The 15,763-nt window shown below is 42.4% G+C and overlaps 2 protein-coding genes across 5 annotated transcripts in view; both read left to right on the plus strand.

The window, feature by feature from the left end:
- Window positions 1–15,701, plus strand: part of LOC139634004 (homeobox protein Hox-A10) — a 38,050-nt gene extending 22,349 nt beyond the window's left edge. Inside the window, exons 1-4 of one of the 4 annotated variants that reach the window (XM_071500212.1) lie at window positions 886–1,027; window positions 12,650–13,657; window positions 14,581–14,863; window positions 15,053–15,701. In XM_071500212.1, coding sequence (XP_071356313.1) covers window positions 12,793–13,657; window positions 14,581–14,855 — 1,140 coding nt within the window. In that variant the 5' untranslated portion in view covers window positions 886–1,027; window positions 12,650–12,792 and the 3' untranslated portion in view covers window positions 14,856–14,863; window positions 15,053–15,701. Of the gene's footprint in view, window positions 1–885; window positions 1,028–9,050; window positions 9,359–12,649; window positions 13,658–14,580 lie in introns of those variants that run through there. The other 3 variants (XM_071500211.1, XM_071500214.1, XM_071500213.1) reach the window with 3 other exon arrangements.
- On the plus strand, window positions 4,964–8,039 carry hoxa11a (homeobox A11a). Its single transcript, XM_071500218.1, has 2 exons — window positions 4,964–5,806; window positions 6,640–8,039. The coding sequence occupies exons 1-2, from the start codon at window positions 5,137–5,139 to the stop codon at window positions 6,870–6,872; spliced, it is 903 nt and encodes a 300-aa protein (XP_071356319.1). The 5' UTR covers window positions 4,964–5,136; the 3' UTR covers window positions 6,873–8,039.
- Window positions 15,702–15,763: the final 62 nt, after the last annotated feature.

Consider the following 15,763-nt stretch of genomic DNA (forward strand, 5'->3'; position numbering starts at 1 on the left):
GATCTGCGATTCCCTCATTGTTTGATCTTGGATGAAGCAAATGCGAGGCACAATTTGTTATGAAATACTATGGTGTTCCTGCAGTGTATGGACGGCAAGAGCGAGACATGTAGTTGACTGAAGAAGTTTGTTTATCATGAGTCCGAATGGACCTGGTCTAAATGCTGTTAATCGAAATTTTCACATCTGAAAAACACAAAGGGAAATGTCTCGGGAGATGAGAAAACACAATCTGGTCTAAATTTCAAACTTTCCTATCAAAATAGTTTGCAAGCGTTGCGGAGGTTTGACTTGAACATTTTCCAAACGTCTTGTTAACATGCAGCCTACTGTTAAACATCCTTTTGTAGGTTATTCTGTTGCGGCAGATGAATCTGAAGCCGAATGCAACATGAGATAATGGAAAACAACCAAAGATATAACAGTATTTAGACTTTTCTTAATCGACGCATCCAATGAAGAAAAACACCCTTTAAATAGATTTACTATGAACCAGGCTCAGTCCCAATCCTTTCCTTTTTTTGAAGTATTTGAAATTAGATTTTATTTTGAGCATGCGCACGCAATCCGCGGACTGGGATTTAAGTGGAAATTCAATTTCTAATGTTTTTGTTCACGTAAGACACGGCGGCTTTCTGACACAATAGCCTAGTTTATATAGTGTAAGTTCATTTTTCAAATAAAATTGAAATCCCTTCAATACACTTGAATCTATATCTCTATGTCGCTCCTTTTGCTTTTTTCTTGTTTTCCTTTTTAAGATTTTATTCTTCTCCCACTGAAGTCTTTTTTTTTTTTTTTTTTGTCCAGGTCCGCTGCTCCTGGCGCCTTGTTTCCCAGGATACCCCTCTGCAGGCATTGTGAGTCTCCACTGGTTTTGTCGGTGGCTGCTCCCGTTGACCGTGGAGTTGATCAGTTTCCCTGCATGGCCCTTGTGTGGTCCGCCTGGGCCCCTCTGTCGTCGCCATCGCTGTCGGCCCACATTTCTGTCACCTGTGGATAAATCAACAGTTGTTCGCTGAATCAGGTTCAAATTTACTCAGATTATTCTTGCTCGTTCACTTCCTATTCAACTAAAGCGCAAGCTGTGATTGTTTCATGTTTCACTCTGATGGTTTTATAATCCTCAAGCAACTCCAGGCTCGTATTAGTGTAGCCAGCAATATAGTAACTGCTGAGCCAAGACCATTTAGCCTATCATTCAAGTTCAAAACCATTTAAAAAAAAAAAAAAAAAACATCTCATAATCTAAAAGTGTGCTATTGGAAATAAAACCACAACTAAACAGGCACATTTATATTTTAACTGAATCGATTTGGGTTATAATTATACATTCATTCATTAGCTTAGCCTTTTGTTGTGGTTATGGGACCACTGTGTGCGCATTACAGCTCCACTCTGGTGAAGTTGTATTTTGTGACCTTTGAATGCATGTATAAGAACATGCGCACACAGTTGGCACCGTCTTCTTATAATATCTTTTCGGCCTCCTTTTTTAGCACACTACAGTATATTACACACTCAGTGTTCTCATTTTGATGCTTTCAGGCGCAGGTGTGGTGGCTGCTTTTTTCTTATACCATAAAAGGAAAACAAAACAGCCTGTAGGCTACTAAAACTCTTGGCTTTTTTTATTCCACTTGAAGACTTAAACTACAGGAGGTTTCTTTGCAAGACACTGAATGCGCCTATTGAGCCTCCTTTACAGCCTATAGGCCTACCTGACGTGGCGTTAAACTGTATTTTCAGATCCCCCCCAGGCTTGATTGTTTGCTTGTTGTCTAACAAGGTTTTATGGCAGAAGGATTGGGCAATCTGTATGTCGCATTCTCTTCCTGACACAACCGCTGGACTTCTATCGCTTTAGATTAGCACTTCCTCTTCATTTAAAGTGAAATATATTGTGTTCATATCACTGAGTTTATACAATTGTTTGATTCAACCTTTAATTTAATCCAGAAACGTTAATGTGTTTGTCTATACATTCGTGTGTAGGCCTGTGTGTGTGTGTGCGTTAAGGTACGAAAACATGAAGGCTTTAATGGGTCAGTGTAAATACACTGCTTTGTCTATGTCGGTGCCAAAACCTGAAAATATGAAGTGAATGATGACTTTGAGGTTTTAATGACAATTCTCCAACGTATCATCATGAATGCGTCGTTAGTGTCAGTGGTTTACTGTTCAGAGTTAAATCCTAACCCACAATAGGGTACTGATGGCCTGCATCTCTTATGATACACTATTAATGCGAAAATGGAGTTCACATGACTTTTCCTGCAGCCTACACTCACACACTCACAATATCGACCAATCTTGTAACCTAAAGCCTGCGTAAATGCAACAGCAATTAAAGGAACTCCATCCGGGGCACAGTGGGCTCTTTGCTCTCTGTGAAGGACTCGCTCCCTCCCCCGAACTTGAAGTCGACCGTACAGACAAAGCTTTGGCTTTGAGGGCTTTTACGCAGCGCCAGGCTGCAGTTTTGGTGAAGAAAAACCGCACAAGAAGCACAGTCAGAGGATCAGCAGAATGACTTCCTTTAATACAAAACATATTTGACCTAAAATAACCTTTAGATTTTTAAGGTTTGTTTCTATTTTTAGGACAAATGTAAAAAATAAAAAAAAGAATGATTTTTGGTCAAATGCATAGAAATAGGCTTATTAATTGTAAACAGAAATCTTACCTTAGTGGTGTGTTATGTTTCTATGTTGTTGAAAATCCTCAGCTGCTGACTTTGAGTCTGTGTAGGTGGCGACTTCCTATCACGCTTGGGCAGTTTTGTGGTGTCTGTCTGGCCGGGGAGGAAAAAAAGCACTGCAGAATACTATAGCAGCTATAAAAACGCAGGTCTGTGCAGAGCTGGCTTTGGTTTTCCTGGTCATCCTGTGCTCAATTACAGCTTAAAAGCTTCAGCACAACTCGTAGAATTTGTCTGGATTGACCGAGAGGCGGAGCGTGTGGTCGCACAGACACTGGAGTTGCTTGTGTCCCTGCAATTTATCCAAATAAAATGGCCTGCAAGCGTAACAGCGGATAGCACAGAGACTGCAAGGTTTTTCCTGTTTTGATACACTCACGGGGTGTTAGTTGGTACTTGCACCGTCTTAGTGTGTGTGATATTTTAAGGTTGTGTTTCACATGTGCCATCAGGAGCCCCCTTGGGTCCCTATGTGCACCATTGGGCTGTGAGGCCAGCCCAGCCGCGACGGTCTTAATCCGAGCTCAGGTCTCTCATTCACAGCACATTAGAGTCAGGTTGCAGCCTCTCCAAAACAAGCTCCACGGTGGCCTCAGAGTAGAGAGCGAGGGAATGTGCACTGTGACTTGTTGACCAAATCAAATGGAAGAAATCTCTGCATTTCAAAAGATTCAGTCTATTGTATTTGTTAATTAACTTGAGCTTCTATGGAAAGTACACCTTTGATCCAGTTATCTGCGTTTTCCTATATGCCAGTTTATGGCCTCAAGACGTTTGTCTCAGCAATATTCATCTATAATTTAGAATAGATTTCTGGAGAAAGTGTTGCTGACATATTTCACCGTGTAACTAGAAAATAGAGCTGCAAGTATTTTAAAACCCTGCGCAACATTATTCTTTTAAAACAACGTTTTGCCTTTTGAATTCGTGTGTGTTGACGGACTATACTATTATCCGCCATGGGAAGAATTAGGAAGAAAAACTGGGGAACTGATGGAAATTATTATACATCAGAACATAAAACTGCCTGTAAATTTCTGAACGACGCACAAATGAATGAATATAAACGTGAAGAAATAACCGTGCGTAAAAGTGGAGCGAGCTTGAATGTTGCTACTTTTGTAGATATTAGTGGAGCCATTGAATGTCAATATGAGGAGAAAACAGAGCAATAGGACGAGGATAATTTAAAAATGGAATAAGTTTATTTTTCTAAAAAGCTAACATTTGAATTTTGAGCAGACACTCTTAATGATTGTAGGCGTCAGACTTTAACCCTCAGTCAATGCGCTTTTTCCTCAATAAACCTGTGGTCTTTTCTGAGAAGAATCTGTCGGTTTCTTCTGTTGCTGTGACTAAAAGCAAAATATTACAGCAATAAAATGATCTTAAATATCTTAAAATTTCAATTTTAAGATGCGTATTTAGTGACGCACGGTTTTAGAAATGGACAAAGTTCCATTGACACTCTGTAAGTCTCATTTACTATGAAATTGAAGATTTTCTCCAGTATTTGCTTTGTTTAAAAAAAAAAAAAAAAAAGAAAAAAAAATCAGTTTGGTCTTTGTAACACTGGCACTAAACACAAGGCGGTGGCCAGCTGAAACATTAGCCGCTACTTTGAACATGACCCTGATAACCAAATGCCCACTGGGCCAAATGCTCTGGTGTAAAACCACCAAATGATGATGACTACGACATTTCTAGAGGAGACTTTAAAGATAAGTTGGTTGTTCCCATCCTCCAATTTAGGTCTGTGTTGTTTATGCACTGTGTAATGCCAGTTTAGTCAATGTTATTGTCACGTAGGGTTCGGACAAGTTAGTATGCAGAATCTTTTCTTATTTCTCATGCACTGTTTATGTCATTTAAAAACAATGAAAACTAGAAAAGCTTAAAATACGCACACATATTTTTCCAGTGTGGAAGCGCACAGAGCATCTGGGAAATTGTTATTGATATTTTCGCTAAAGCCTCGATAGAAATCCCTCTTCTCTATTTTAACTGCCAGCATCCAGTTATAGTTCTCTCTTCTTCTGACTTCGTTGCATGTTGAGGAATTCATTTTTAAGCCGACATGGCGATAAACCACCAATGTCAAGCTTTAGGGCACCCAGCAGTCATGTCTCTTACACTCCGACACACACTCTTTCTCTGTCCTACACACACAAACAGTCAAGGTACACACACACGCACACACACACACACACACACACACACAGCCTGAAAATCTGTCAATTTCTGCCGCGTGGTCACGTGACCTCCTCCTCTGTGGAGTGGATGGAGATGGCTCTCCACGTCAGCTTACGTCTCCAAATTTCTGTTTAGCGAACCTGCTTCAAAGAGGCAAGAGGCACGGCGCTTCAGAGCCATGTTCAGGGCGGTTATAGACGAATCAAACCCCAACATAGAGTTATAGTAGAGGGTGAACTACGATGATGGATTTTGACGAGAGGGTCCCCGTCGGATCGAACATGTATTTGCCCAGTTGCACTTATTACGTGTCGGCGGGGGCTGATTTCTCCGGTCTTCCCTCGTTTTTATCCCAGACCCCGTCCACCCGCCCCATGACATACTCCTACTCCTCTAACCTGCCGCAGGTCCAACCCGTCAGAGAGGTGACGTTCAGGGACTATGCAGCCATTGACGCGTCCGGTAAATGGCCGCACCGGGGGAACTTGCCTCAGTGCTACCCCAGCGCAGAGGACATGGTGCACCGGGACTGTCTGTCGGCGCAAACCGCCGTGGTAGGAGACATGTTCGGTAAAAACAGCCCTGCAGCCGCCGCCGCCGCTGCTTACCACCACCACCACCACCACCATACAAGCGCCGGGTCCGCCGCCTCCAATTTCTACGGGAACGTGGGCAGAAATGGCGTGCTGCCACAAGCCTTCGATCAGTTTTACGAGACGGCGTACGGCAACGCGTCCGAGAGCTCCTCCACAAATGGCTACTCAGGGGACAAAACAGCGCCCAAGCAGCCCAGCTCTGCGCCGGAGGAAGCGCCGTCGTGCCGGGACACCGAAGCGAAGGAGCCCCGGGATGAGACAAGCAGCCCGGAGTTGTCTTCCGGCAACAATGAGGAGAAATCCAGCAGCAGCAGCAGTACGTATTAAAGTCAGCGCCTTGGTTATGAGAGAAAGTTTGCAATCTTGCGCGCTGCTGTTAAAAATTTTATATGCTGTTTTATAAGCATATAAGGTTTATAGAGGGCCCGTAGACCCCCCACCCCCAACAAAACGTTGTTATAAACTGCAGGATCACGTGTTTGGAATTGAAATTGGCCGTGAAAGACAACAGGCCCGTGATTTTTCTATAACACTCCCTGACGTCTCCAAAAGAGCACCCAGTTATAAATGTGAATTCCTGCAGGCTGCAGACCTGCGTTAATTCCATGTATTATAAACGTGCTTGTTTCACGGTTTCTTAGTGTTAAAAGCACATTTGCATGTAATGAGGGTGGCGCCTCTGGTTTAAGGTTTAGCACACATGAGTTCTTGTGTTAAAGCTATCATGGAGTTTGTGTTCCCACTTGTACATTTCCCCTTTATGTGTTCTATAAAACCAATATTTTCATATAAACTGTGTGAAGCAACACTGTACTCTTCCTGTAGCTAGGTCGTCGCTTGTATTTGAAAGTGAGCTTGTTGTTTTCATTTGCTAGAAAAGGTCAAAGCCCAAGTGTATTGTCTTGTGAACCAGCAGCGAATGGTTTGGTAATCTTTCCAGTGTAATATAATATCAGTATATATGACACTTGAAATGTTGAAATGGGAAATATGTTATTAATGCTTTATGTAGAGGAAATCCGCTCATGCGTAATCTGGGTAATATCCAGGCCGTATAAATCTTGTTGTTACATAGTCATGGCTTATTTGAAATGTTTATATTTTCTATGACCGACATACTCTTTATTTTTTTGTGTGTGTGCCTTCCAGATGGACAGAGGACCCGAAAGAAAAGGTGCCCTTACTCTAAATATCAGATCAGAGAACTTGAAAGAGAATTCTTTTTCAGTGTGTACATTAACAAGGAGAAACGCCTGCAACTGTCTCGGATGCTCAACCTCACCGACCGACAAGTGAAGATCTGGTTTCAGAATCGTCGCATGAAGGAGAAGAAACTGAACAGAGATAGATTACAGTATTACACGTCCAACCCTCTGCTTTAGAGGTCAAGACGGCGTCGTCTCAGCTCAGATGGCACTCTGTTGAGGGACTGAGTGCGTTCACAGACTGACTCTCCGGCTGTGATTCTCCCTGTGTACATTGTGTACCACAATGGCCCCGGCAGCAGCAACACTGCTCAATGGTTAATTTCAAGTTCGAGGACAACAGTATCCTGTGATCTGAATAACCTAAAGATTGAGCATGAATTAAGACAGTCTGTGGACTTTGAGATCGCTCTTCAGACTCTTTTTTCGGGAAAATGTATAGAAACGGATTTTTTTTTTGTTTTTTTTTTTTGTCCTTGCCAAGACTGTGCGTGCGAAGGCCCATGTTAATGTTATTGTGACTCACAGACGCCTTGTTTATTTTCTTCTCACGCAGGAAAAAAAAAAAAAAGAAAAGAAAAAATTAACAGTCACTAATTGACTGACTCAGTGTATTTTGTAATCAAAAGATTTATTTTACTTTTTTCTGTTTTGAAAATCAGAAAAGTGGAATTAGTATGATGGCGGATATGTGACTGAATCTATATTGGTGTGACCAAATAATGAGTCCGAACAGGATGAGAATGTAAAGTGTTTCTGTTTTGTCAGCTTATTTATTTTGTAGCCACTCGTTTACTATCTCCTTTAATGCCACGCCTAATCAAGTCAATGTCCATTATTATAGACAGGCTGTTGGGCTTCGTGGTGAGTCTGGGCTGACCTCAAAACAAGCTTTTGTCGTCTTTCCTGTGACCTGCAGAATATGAGGGCTGAGTATTTATATTTTGAGTATCTTTCAGCGCCCAAATCCGTGTTGTCCTCTTTTTTTTTTTTGATTTTTGGAGACTATCAGGCGAGTATTGATAATGCAGGCCAAACCAGAGAGATAAGCTTGCCCACTGGATCCGTGTGGAGTTGCACTGAGGTACACGCCCAACATATTCACACAGGTATATATATGCAGCGGGCCTCTTCGGTCTAACACCGATGCGCATAACAGAATATTTTTCTTCATGACTTGTGATCCTTTGGTACTTGCAGTGTAAGAAGAATTTAAAAAGCTACATTTTCAAGTGTGCAGTCAGGGCAAGGCTGGTCAGGGTCATCGCATTGAATCAACTGCTTGGTATGCCCAAACTATTGTGTATTATACTATATTTCCAAATAAAAAACAAATGAAAAGATTATTGAAAAAACGTTTGTGCGTACTCATTTGTTTTTTTTCCCCACACGCTTTTTTAAAATTATTTTTTGATTTTTTTTTTCTAAATGTAGGTCTGAAGAAAAATGGACATGTCAGTGTTTTTACGCCAAATCAACACATTCAACTCACGCTTATATGTAGGAAACAATTAAAATGCTGCAGTGCAGCAGAGCTGAGGGCTCACATGCAAATTCTGAACAGGCCAACCTTAAAATACGCACTCACACTCACTACTTCGTGCAAATGAAACATGTATTTGTATTTATTTTTGTAAGTTCATACATGAGAAATTAAATTAAAAAGCTGCCAACTCTTTTTAAACAATGTCACATAATAAGTGAACTTATAAACACAATATGAAAAATCTATAAATGTTCTTTTTCTTGTGCGGTGCTTAATTTTGATTGTCAATTAAAAATACTCCTATTTTCATGCTCTATGTTCATGCTGCTGTGTTTCCCAGTTATTTTAAACCGTGCTTCACAGTATTTTGAGCCATAGAAGATATTTCACAACTCTTCATTCCATCTGAAGAAAATCTGTTATAGAACCAATGTGCATAGCATACAGGTCCACACTTAGCCCATCTATCTCCATAACGTTTACTGTTGCCAAACATCCAACGTTGCACTGTCTACACTTTGTTTTCTGTTTGTCTCTCTCTCCCTCTCCCTCTCTCTCTCTCTAAACTGTCATTTCGCTGATTGGCTTTGGAAACACTGCTCCAACAGCCTTTCTCCTTTGGCGAGGGTCGCCATATTTGCTGTTGTTATCACTGTGTTTATGGGAGCCAGCCGCAGCGCATTGGCGTTCATATATGACAGTCAAAAGGGCCATAAACGCGGGGAGAGAGGCTGAAGTTTATGGTTGCCTCTCTCTGCCATAGTCCAGCCTTGCCTTGCGCATCCTTTACTGCGCGCAGGAATTCCGTCCCTAATTACGGGACATCCTCCCCGTTGCCGCAGCAACGCGGCCATAAAAGCTGTCTGAGAGTCTGGAGCATTTGTACAATTGGAGTGCAGTGCAATAAACCGTCTGAGACCCAAGGTTATTAACTGTGTTACCAAGGAGGCGAGAGCAACGACAGGGAGAGGAAGCACAGGAAAAGCTTCTGCTTGTTGGCTGCATCTGCTTCATTTGAGAGGCTTTTCTCCCTCGTGTGGTTTATCCACCACGTATCAGTGTGGCGGCAACAGCTGCACTCAGGATCCGACCCTGCTCTGCCACCGGGCGGCGCTATTGGGACCAATGTCACGGCCGAGGATCTTTTCGTCTCCAAGCTCACCTCAAATGCACACAGGTAAAAGTTGTTGTCAGCACAGTCTGGAGCTTGAATAGTTTTCTTTACTTGCAGGAGGAAACCTCCGGTAGCCGTGAATGCTCAGCCCTGAGACTCTGGTCCTGTACGCGGGGCCTGATGGTCTGAGATAGGAGCCGTTTTGTGTTTAGTTTCCACATTTCTCTCTGGTGCTCACTGGGCCGTGCGGTAGAGAAAGTCTTCCTGGGGGCCCTAATAAGGCAACACATGTGTGCCAAGCCTTCATGCTGCATGTGCTATTCATTTTGCTGAGCTTGAGCTTTTTAATGGGTGAAGTATAGCATGGCCGGCTTGTAGCCTACCTGGAGAGATCCGCAACCACTTCCAGTCCAAGCACAAATGTTTTGGATTTGGGGCAGTCTGCCTTAATGTTTCAAAGAAATGGATGCACTTAGTATCTTGACGATACAATAGTACACGCAGTGGGTGCTGGGCACAAAACAAATGATTTCATATTTTCAGCTCATGGTAATGCAGCTCATCTTAAATCACAACAGCTGGCCTTGTATGTTCAGTCTTCCTCGTCTTCCTCCTCTTCCAAGAATCCGCTAACAACATTTTGACGTCCTTCCAAAACACTTGATTCTCTGTACGTGCCAAGTGTGTAAAAGCAGCTATTAGAATAGTCGATTTGATTGTGATAAGGCAGCAATCGCTTCTCCTTTTTCCTTCCTGTCATGGACGCAGATCTGCACTATGAGGCTATTCGGTGTCAGTCCAAGTGGCGAGTGGCTATTCTGGACCTTAATGCGAGTGGACCGAGTCTCTTTCTCTCCTTTGTCTCTCGTGAAAAATAAATGCTTCCGCTGGATGTAATAAAACGCCGCATTATTGTTCATAACTGCACTCGGGACGAACATGATACGACTCAAACTGCCTCTTCGGCTACGATTATATGGGCCTGATCAAAGCCAGTGGTCAGAGTAAACTGTTTTGAGGATATAATAGCCGGGCAGCTGTGAAAATGAAGATTTAATAGCTACAATTAATAACTGTAACACAAAGATATCGATAGGTCTCCATGCCAGTACAACACCATGAAGTGTGCAGGGCCAAAACAATTTAATACTGGGCGAACATAATTAATTGATGTATTTAGTTTCCTTACTGGATCATATGTCCCATAAGGAACAGGCCACTGTGGGGAGGAGTACACAGACTTAGAGCTTATTGCTGTTAGTTTGTGTGTTCTTACTAGGCCGACATTGTAGTGAATTATTTTATTGTTTTTGGGAATTTGCTAAACGGTCACAAATGCTCGGCGCACGGCTTTAGTCTTTAAAACTCCCACACTGTAGAAAATGGGCTTTACTTTATACCTTTCAATAATATATCATTTTACTTTGGAAAATAGGTTATTGTGTTGTATCCATATAGACATAAATAACCTACAAGCAACTTTCAGGCATTTAAGTCATTTGAAATATGTGCGTTTTGAGCTGCAGCGATTGACAAATGTCCGCCGTGGACGCGCTATCTAAGCCAGTGTGCATAAATGAGCTGTCAATGACAGCAGCGTTTGAAAAACCTAAATGGGCTCAATTTATGAATTTTGCCCAAATTTGCTCATTCCAGTACAACAGGCTGCAAACAAACCCGGGGGGCTATAGCGGCCACCTGGGCCTGGTAATGGCAAAGCTGGCCGAGATTAACTTCAACCTGGAGAGAGAGCAATAGAGTGCACATGGCCAAGGACACTACTAGATGGAAGGAGAGTTTTATTGTGGCTCTTATTGCCCCAAATTGGACCGACAGGGTGACTCGTATGTGCAAGCTTTATGCCTGCTTTGCTCTGGCACACTGAGACTGTTCCCTCACAACGCCGTGATCAATATTTTAGCAGTTTCACTAATTTAAATTTGTATACTGAGCACTTTCCATTGTCTGATGGTCATATGAAATGCAGATTAATGCAGCAGTAAAACGTAACTCTATGTTTGCTCTAATAGCTTTTGAACGAAAGTAAATGCAGGTTTAACCTTTTTTTTTTTTTTTTTTGCGTTGTGCGTAATGGCGTCGGGTAGAGATGAATTCCAGATAGGCCAGTGAATTAGTGAAAATACACAGAAATGCAACCACAAGGCTACTAATCTTAATAATTTCAAAAAGATGAATGAAAAAATATTTCCATGGTTCAATGTGAAATGTAGAATAATATGCGCATAAATGTTATAAATCATAAAGAGAAAACCCGTGTATAACACAGCCTCTAATGTGGTATGAATTTGCTGTCAGGAAGTTGCTGTATTTCCAGTTGGGTATGCTAGTTCAGGCCAAATACTGCATGAATTATTTTTATATGTATGTGTTTTTTGTAAGACTTTGTAGCTTTAATTGCTTTTTCTCGTGATAGGGAAATGCTTTGCCTTTGTTTACGCGCGGACATACAGTAGCTGTGCTCATCTTGGAATTTGCATAATTCAATATTCGTCCAAACTATTAGATTAAAATAGATTATGTTTGACGTAACACAGTACTTTTAGTAGCAAAGAAAAAAACCGTTAAACAGTGTAAACTTTATTAGGGATGAAAGTCCCCTTGCAAAAAAAAGATAAAAACAAACGAAACTCTGAAAAAATGAACAAACAGTATATTTGATGTAACTCGCTCTCGGTAAGACAACATCACTCTTAACATATTTGCTTTTAGTGCGGAAGAACTCAGAATGTCTTCAGGCTAAAGGATGCACCTTATAAACGGCTTTTTGCCAAAGGCGAATTTTCCTTGCAGTTCAAAACACTTTACTACCACTGAGTTGCATGGCTATGTGTTGTTTTTTTTTTATTTTTTTGTTTTTTTTTTATTTCTTTGTTAGTGGGTTAGTGGGCAGATCTGTAGGTTACTTTTAAACTTGATGTGCCACTTTCGGCCATATCTCCCTCATGTAGGCTGTTTTTAATTCTTTATTGATTTTTTTGTAATGAAAATTAGTTCTTTTGTTTGACATGTAGGTGCAAATACGAGGCTAGTGAGTCATATGTCAACACAGGGGTCTGAGGTTTTATAAATCTGATGCTTCTAACCTCTGTTTTTGTGCTTTGATTTATTTGCACTTTGGAAAGGTACAATCAGACATCGTTTGGCGGTTTGAACAGTTGAAGTATGTGTTCAAAGAATGCGTCCATGAATTGAAGATTTTTTTTTTTTTTTTTTTTCATGCATCTTTAAACTTTGTATCTAGACCTTGCCCCCTTGTCCGGGGGTAGTGGTGGTGCATTAAGGCGAGGTGAGGGAACACACTGATTGCTGTGCTGTCTCCTTTCTCTGCCTCAGCTCCATGATGGATATCGCTCCGGCTGCTACGTAGCCTCGGAGTGGGAGGGACTGCCCATCTTCCAGCGTTGCCATTGGTTTTACAGTCCGCACGGCGGAGAGGGGGGTGCCTCTAATCATATCCAGCATGTTTTGTACAAGAAATGTCAGCCAGAAAGGGCTATCTTCTCCCTTCGCCAAAATACACCACAATAATGTCATGTTCGGACAGCCCGTCAGGAAATGCGTTTTTAGTGGATTCTCTGATCAGTGGTCGCACCGAGAGCGGCGGAGGTCACTACACAGGGAGTGCGGTGTGCGTGCCTCATAGCACCGCTACAGAAGTGCCTTACGGACTACACAACTATGGATACTTCCCAGGTATGGGTAAGCGGAGCGAGGTGGCTCCCCAGAACATGGTTTCCGCCTCAGGGGCGTACATGCCCAGCATGGAGATGTGGATGGACGCGCAGAGGTCATGTCGAATGGACCAAGAGCACCCGGTAGGTCCCCAGGTCGCGCCCTGCTCGTTCCCGCAGAACATTAAGGAAGAGAGCACCTACTGCCTGTATGAGCAGCCGAAGTGCCCTAAAGCCTCCACCGCAGAAGATCTTACATATTCGAGGTTAACTGCAGCCGGCCTCGGGTCGAGTTCTTGCACAGTTACCGATGGCGGCGGCGGGGGTTCTGTGCCTGTGCCGGGCTACTTCCGCTTGTCTCAGACGCACGCACATTCTCATAAACTTTACAACACCAACGGCCCCCAGCCGAACCCTTCCCATTCTCATTTTGGCCTACACCCCACTGCTCCTGCTCGCTTCCACACGCCACCAACCTCAGCTTCTGCTCCAGCCACGGCGCAGGAAGGAAGGAACACCGAGGAGCCCGTGTCCTCGGCAAAAGCAGACGCGCAGCCTCACGCTGCACCGGGGGGCGAGGAGACACGGGAGTCCTCGGATGCAGAAGTCTCCTCAGCAGACGAGGCAGAGGAGCATGACAAACAGAGGCCAGCAAAGACCACCAGTAGAGGTAACTACAGACCATCATAGGTGTGGTCCTGCACTGTTCTTTTGATTGCATGCAGGTAGAGGGAGGCTTTGTAATGGCACCTGTCAAGTGTTATTTTACTGGTTAGGCTGCAGTGACAAGTCAAGAAACAGGTTTGAAAACTTTGTATTTACATATCATTGTTTTTCACTCTAGTAGTACAATTCTCTATGGAATAAATGCATTAAAATAGTGTATTTGTGCACGAATACGTCCGGACATAGAATGCGTAAAATTAAAAAATGAGTCAAGGATTCTATGGGGCTTTAGTTTGGGTTTAGTTATCCAGTCCTACAGTGTGATGATACCAAAGAATTATTTTTAAATAATACAATATAATACATTTTACATCTTACCCAGTGTTTGACCGCTGCGTAAAATATGCTAGTACACAGGCCTACATGCATTATTGTAGGCCTTCATTTATTTCTGTGCCGCAATATTTCTGTAATTTTTCTCTTTGTGACACTAAAATATTGGTTTCACTCGACTATTGGTGTAAAATATTATATGCATTGTTCTGTAATATTTTGTAATTATTATTGGCATTTTTCAGTTATAAGTCTGGTGAGTCTAACAAAGAAAGCGTACTTTGCGCATAACACACACACACACACACACACACACACACACATATACATATATATTTGTACATACACACACACACACACTGTTGCTATAATATTTGCACAATACAAAGATACACACTCTCAGATGCTCTCTGTCTGGTTCTTACACACACACACACACACACACACACACACACACACACACACACACACACACACACAGACACACATAGACACACACGCGCGCACACACACACGCACAAACACATGCACAAACACAACATAGTGCGTCATGTTGCAGTGCGTAAAACCATCTATCTGCCCTTTTTTCTTTAGGAGACACAAAAAGTGAAAACACGGCCAACTGGCTGACAGCAAAAAGCGGCCGGAAGAAACGCTGTCCATACACCAAGCACCAGACACTGGAGCTGGAGAAGGAGTTCCTCTTCAACATGTACCTGACCCGAGAGCGCCGCCTAGAGATCAGTAAAAGCGTCCACCTGACGGACAGACAGGTTAAAATCTGGTTCCAGAACCGCAGGATGAAACTGAAGAAAATGACGCGGGAAAACAGGATCCGGGAGCTCACCTCCAACTACGGATTTTCGTGATGAACGAGGTGATCACATTGAAATAGAAAATTGGTGAAATCAATTACTACGCAACCCCGCCCCCCGCCCCTCCACCCCTCCACCCCTCCATCCACCCCCACCTCACCCCTCCATCCCCACCTCACCCCACCCTCCTTCACCACTTTGTCCACATGACTCATTTCACTGTGGGGGCTACAACTTTCTTTTATTTCCAGACACGCTCAACGTCACCGTCCTCTGTGAGCTACTGAGAAAAGGAGGAAAAAAGGCAAAAATGAATGTTAGAGGTTCTCCTTGATTGTTTTCTGATGTTGTGTTTTTGTATTGTCGACACGTTTCTGTCACGTCTGTCGTATGGTTGGATAGTGTCGTCAGTGGAGTTAAATCAATGCAGTTAAAAAAAAAAAACACACACACACACACACACACACACACACACACACACACTGTGCCCTGGAAGGTGGTGTAAAATATCCACTTCCCCCCCACCGCTGGAAAATAACCTTTCTTAAATTTAGTCAAACAAATACGTATTTACTTTTAGCCTAATTGGATTTGCATGATATAAAGTTTTCCTACATTTTATATTTTAGTAATTTTAAACCACCGTGGAATATAAATATAATGCCCATGTGTCACCGAGGGGGGAATAATTCGTCTCTGACCATTAGATGTAGTCCACCATGATATAGGTCTATTCTATGTATGAGCTAAATGTAAAAAAAATGAGTCTTTATTCACATTGAGGACGTTTACACGAAAACGGTGCGCGAAGTGAAGGAGGAATGTTTTTATTGTATATTTCTGTGTATATATGACATTGTGTTTTTGTGTAATGCTTAATAAATTATCAGCTCGCATTAAGGAGTAGCTCTTTGTATTTTTGTACTGTGGGTTTATATTTTTTAATCGTTTAGATTTTGAGT

Source organism: Trachinotus anak, unplaced genomic scaffold (assembly GCF_046630095.1).
Source record: "Trachinotus anak isolate AG129_WGS33_773 ecotype Australia unplaced genomic scaffold, CSIRO_AGI_Tana_v1 ptg000016l, whole genome shotgun sequence".
Classification (NCBI taxonomy): Eukaryota; Metazoa; Chordata; class Actinopteri; order Carangiformes; family Carangidae; genus Trachinotus; species Trachinotus anak.

Coding starts and splice junctions, on each gene's coding strand:
- hoxa11a (XM_071500218.1), top strand. CDS start 5,137: ATGATGGATTTTGACGAGAGGGTCCCCGTCGGATCGAACATGTATTTG. Junction 5,807..6,639: donor GAAATCCAGCAGCAGCAGCA/GTACGTATTAAA, acceptor TGTGCCTTCCAG/ATGGACAGAGGACCCGAAAG.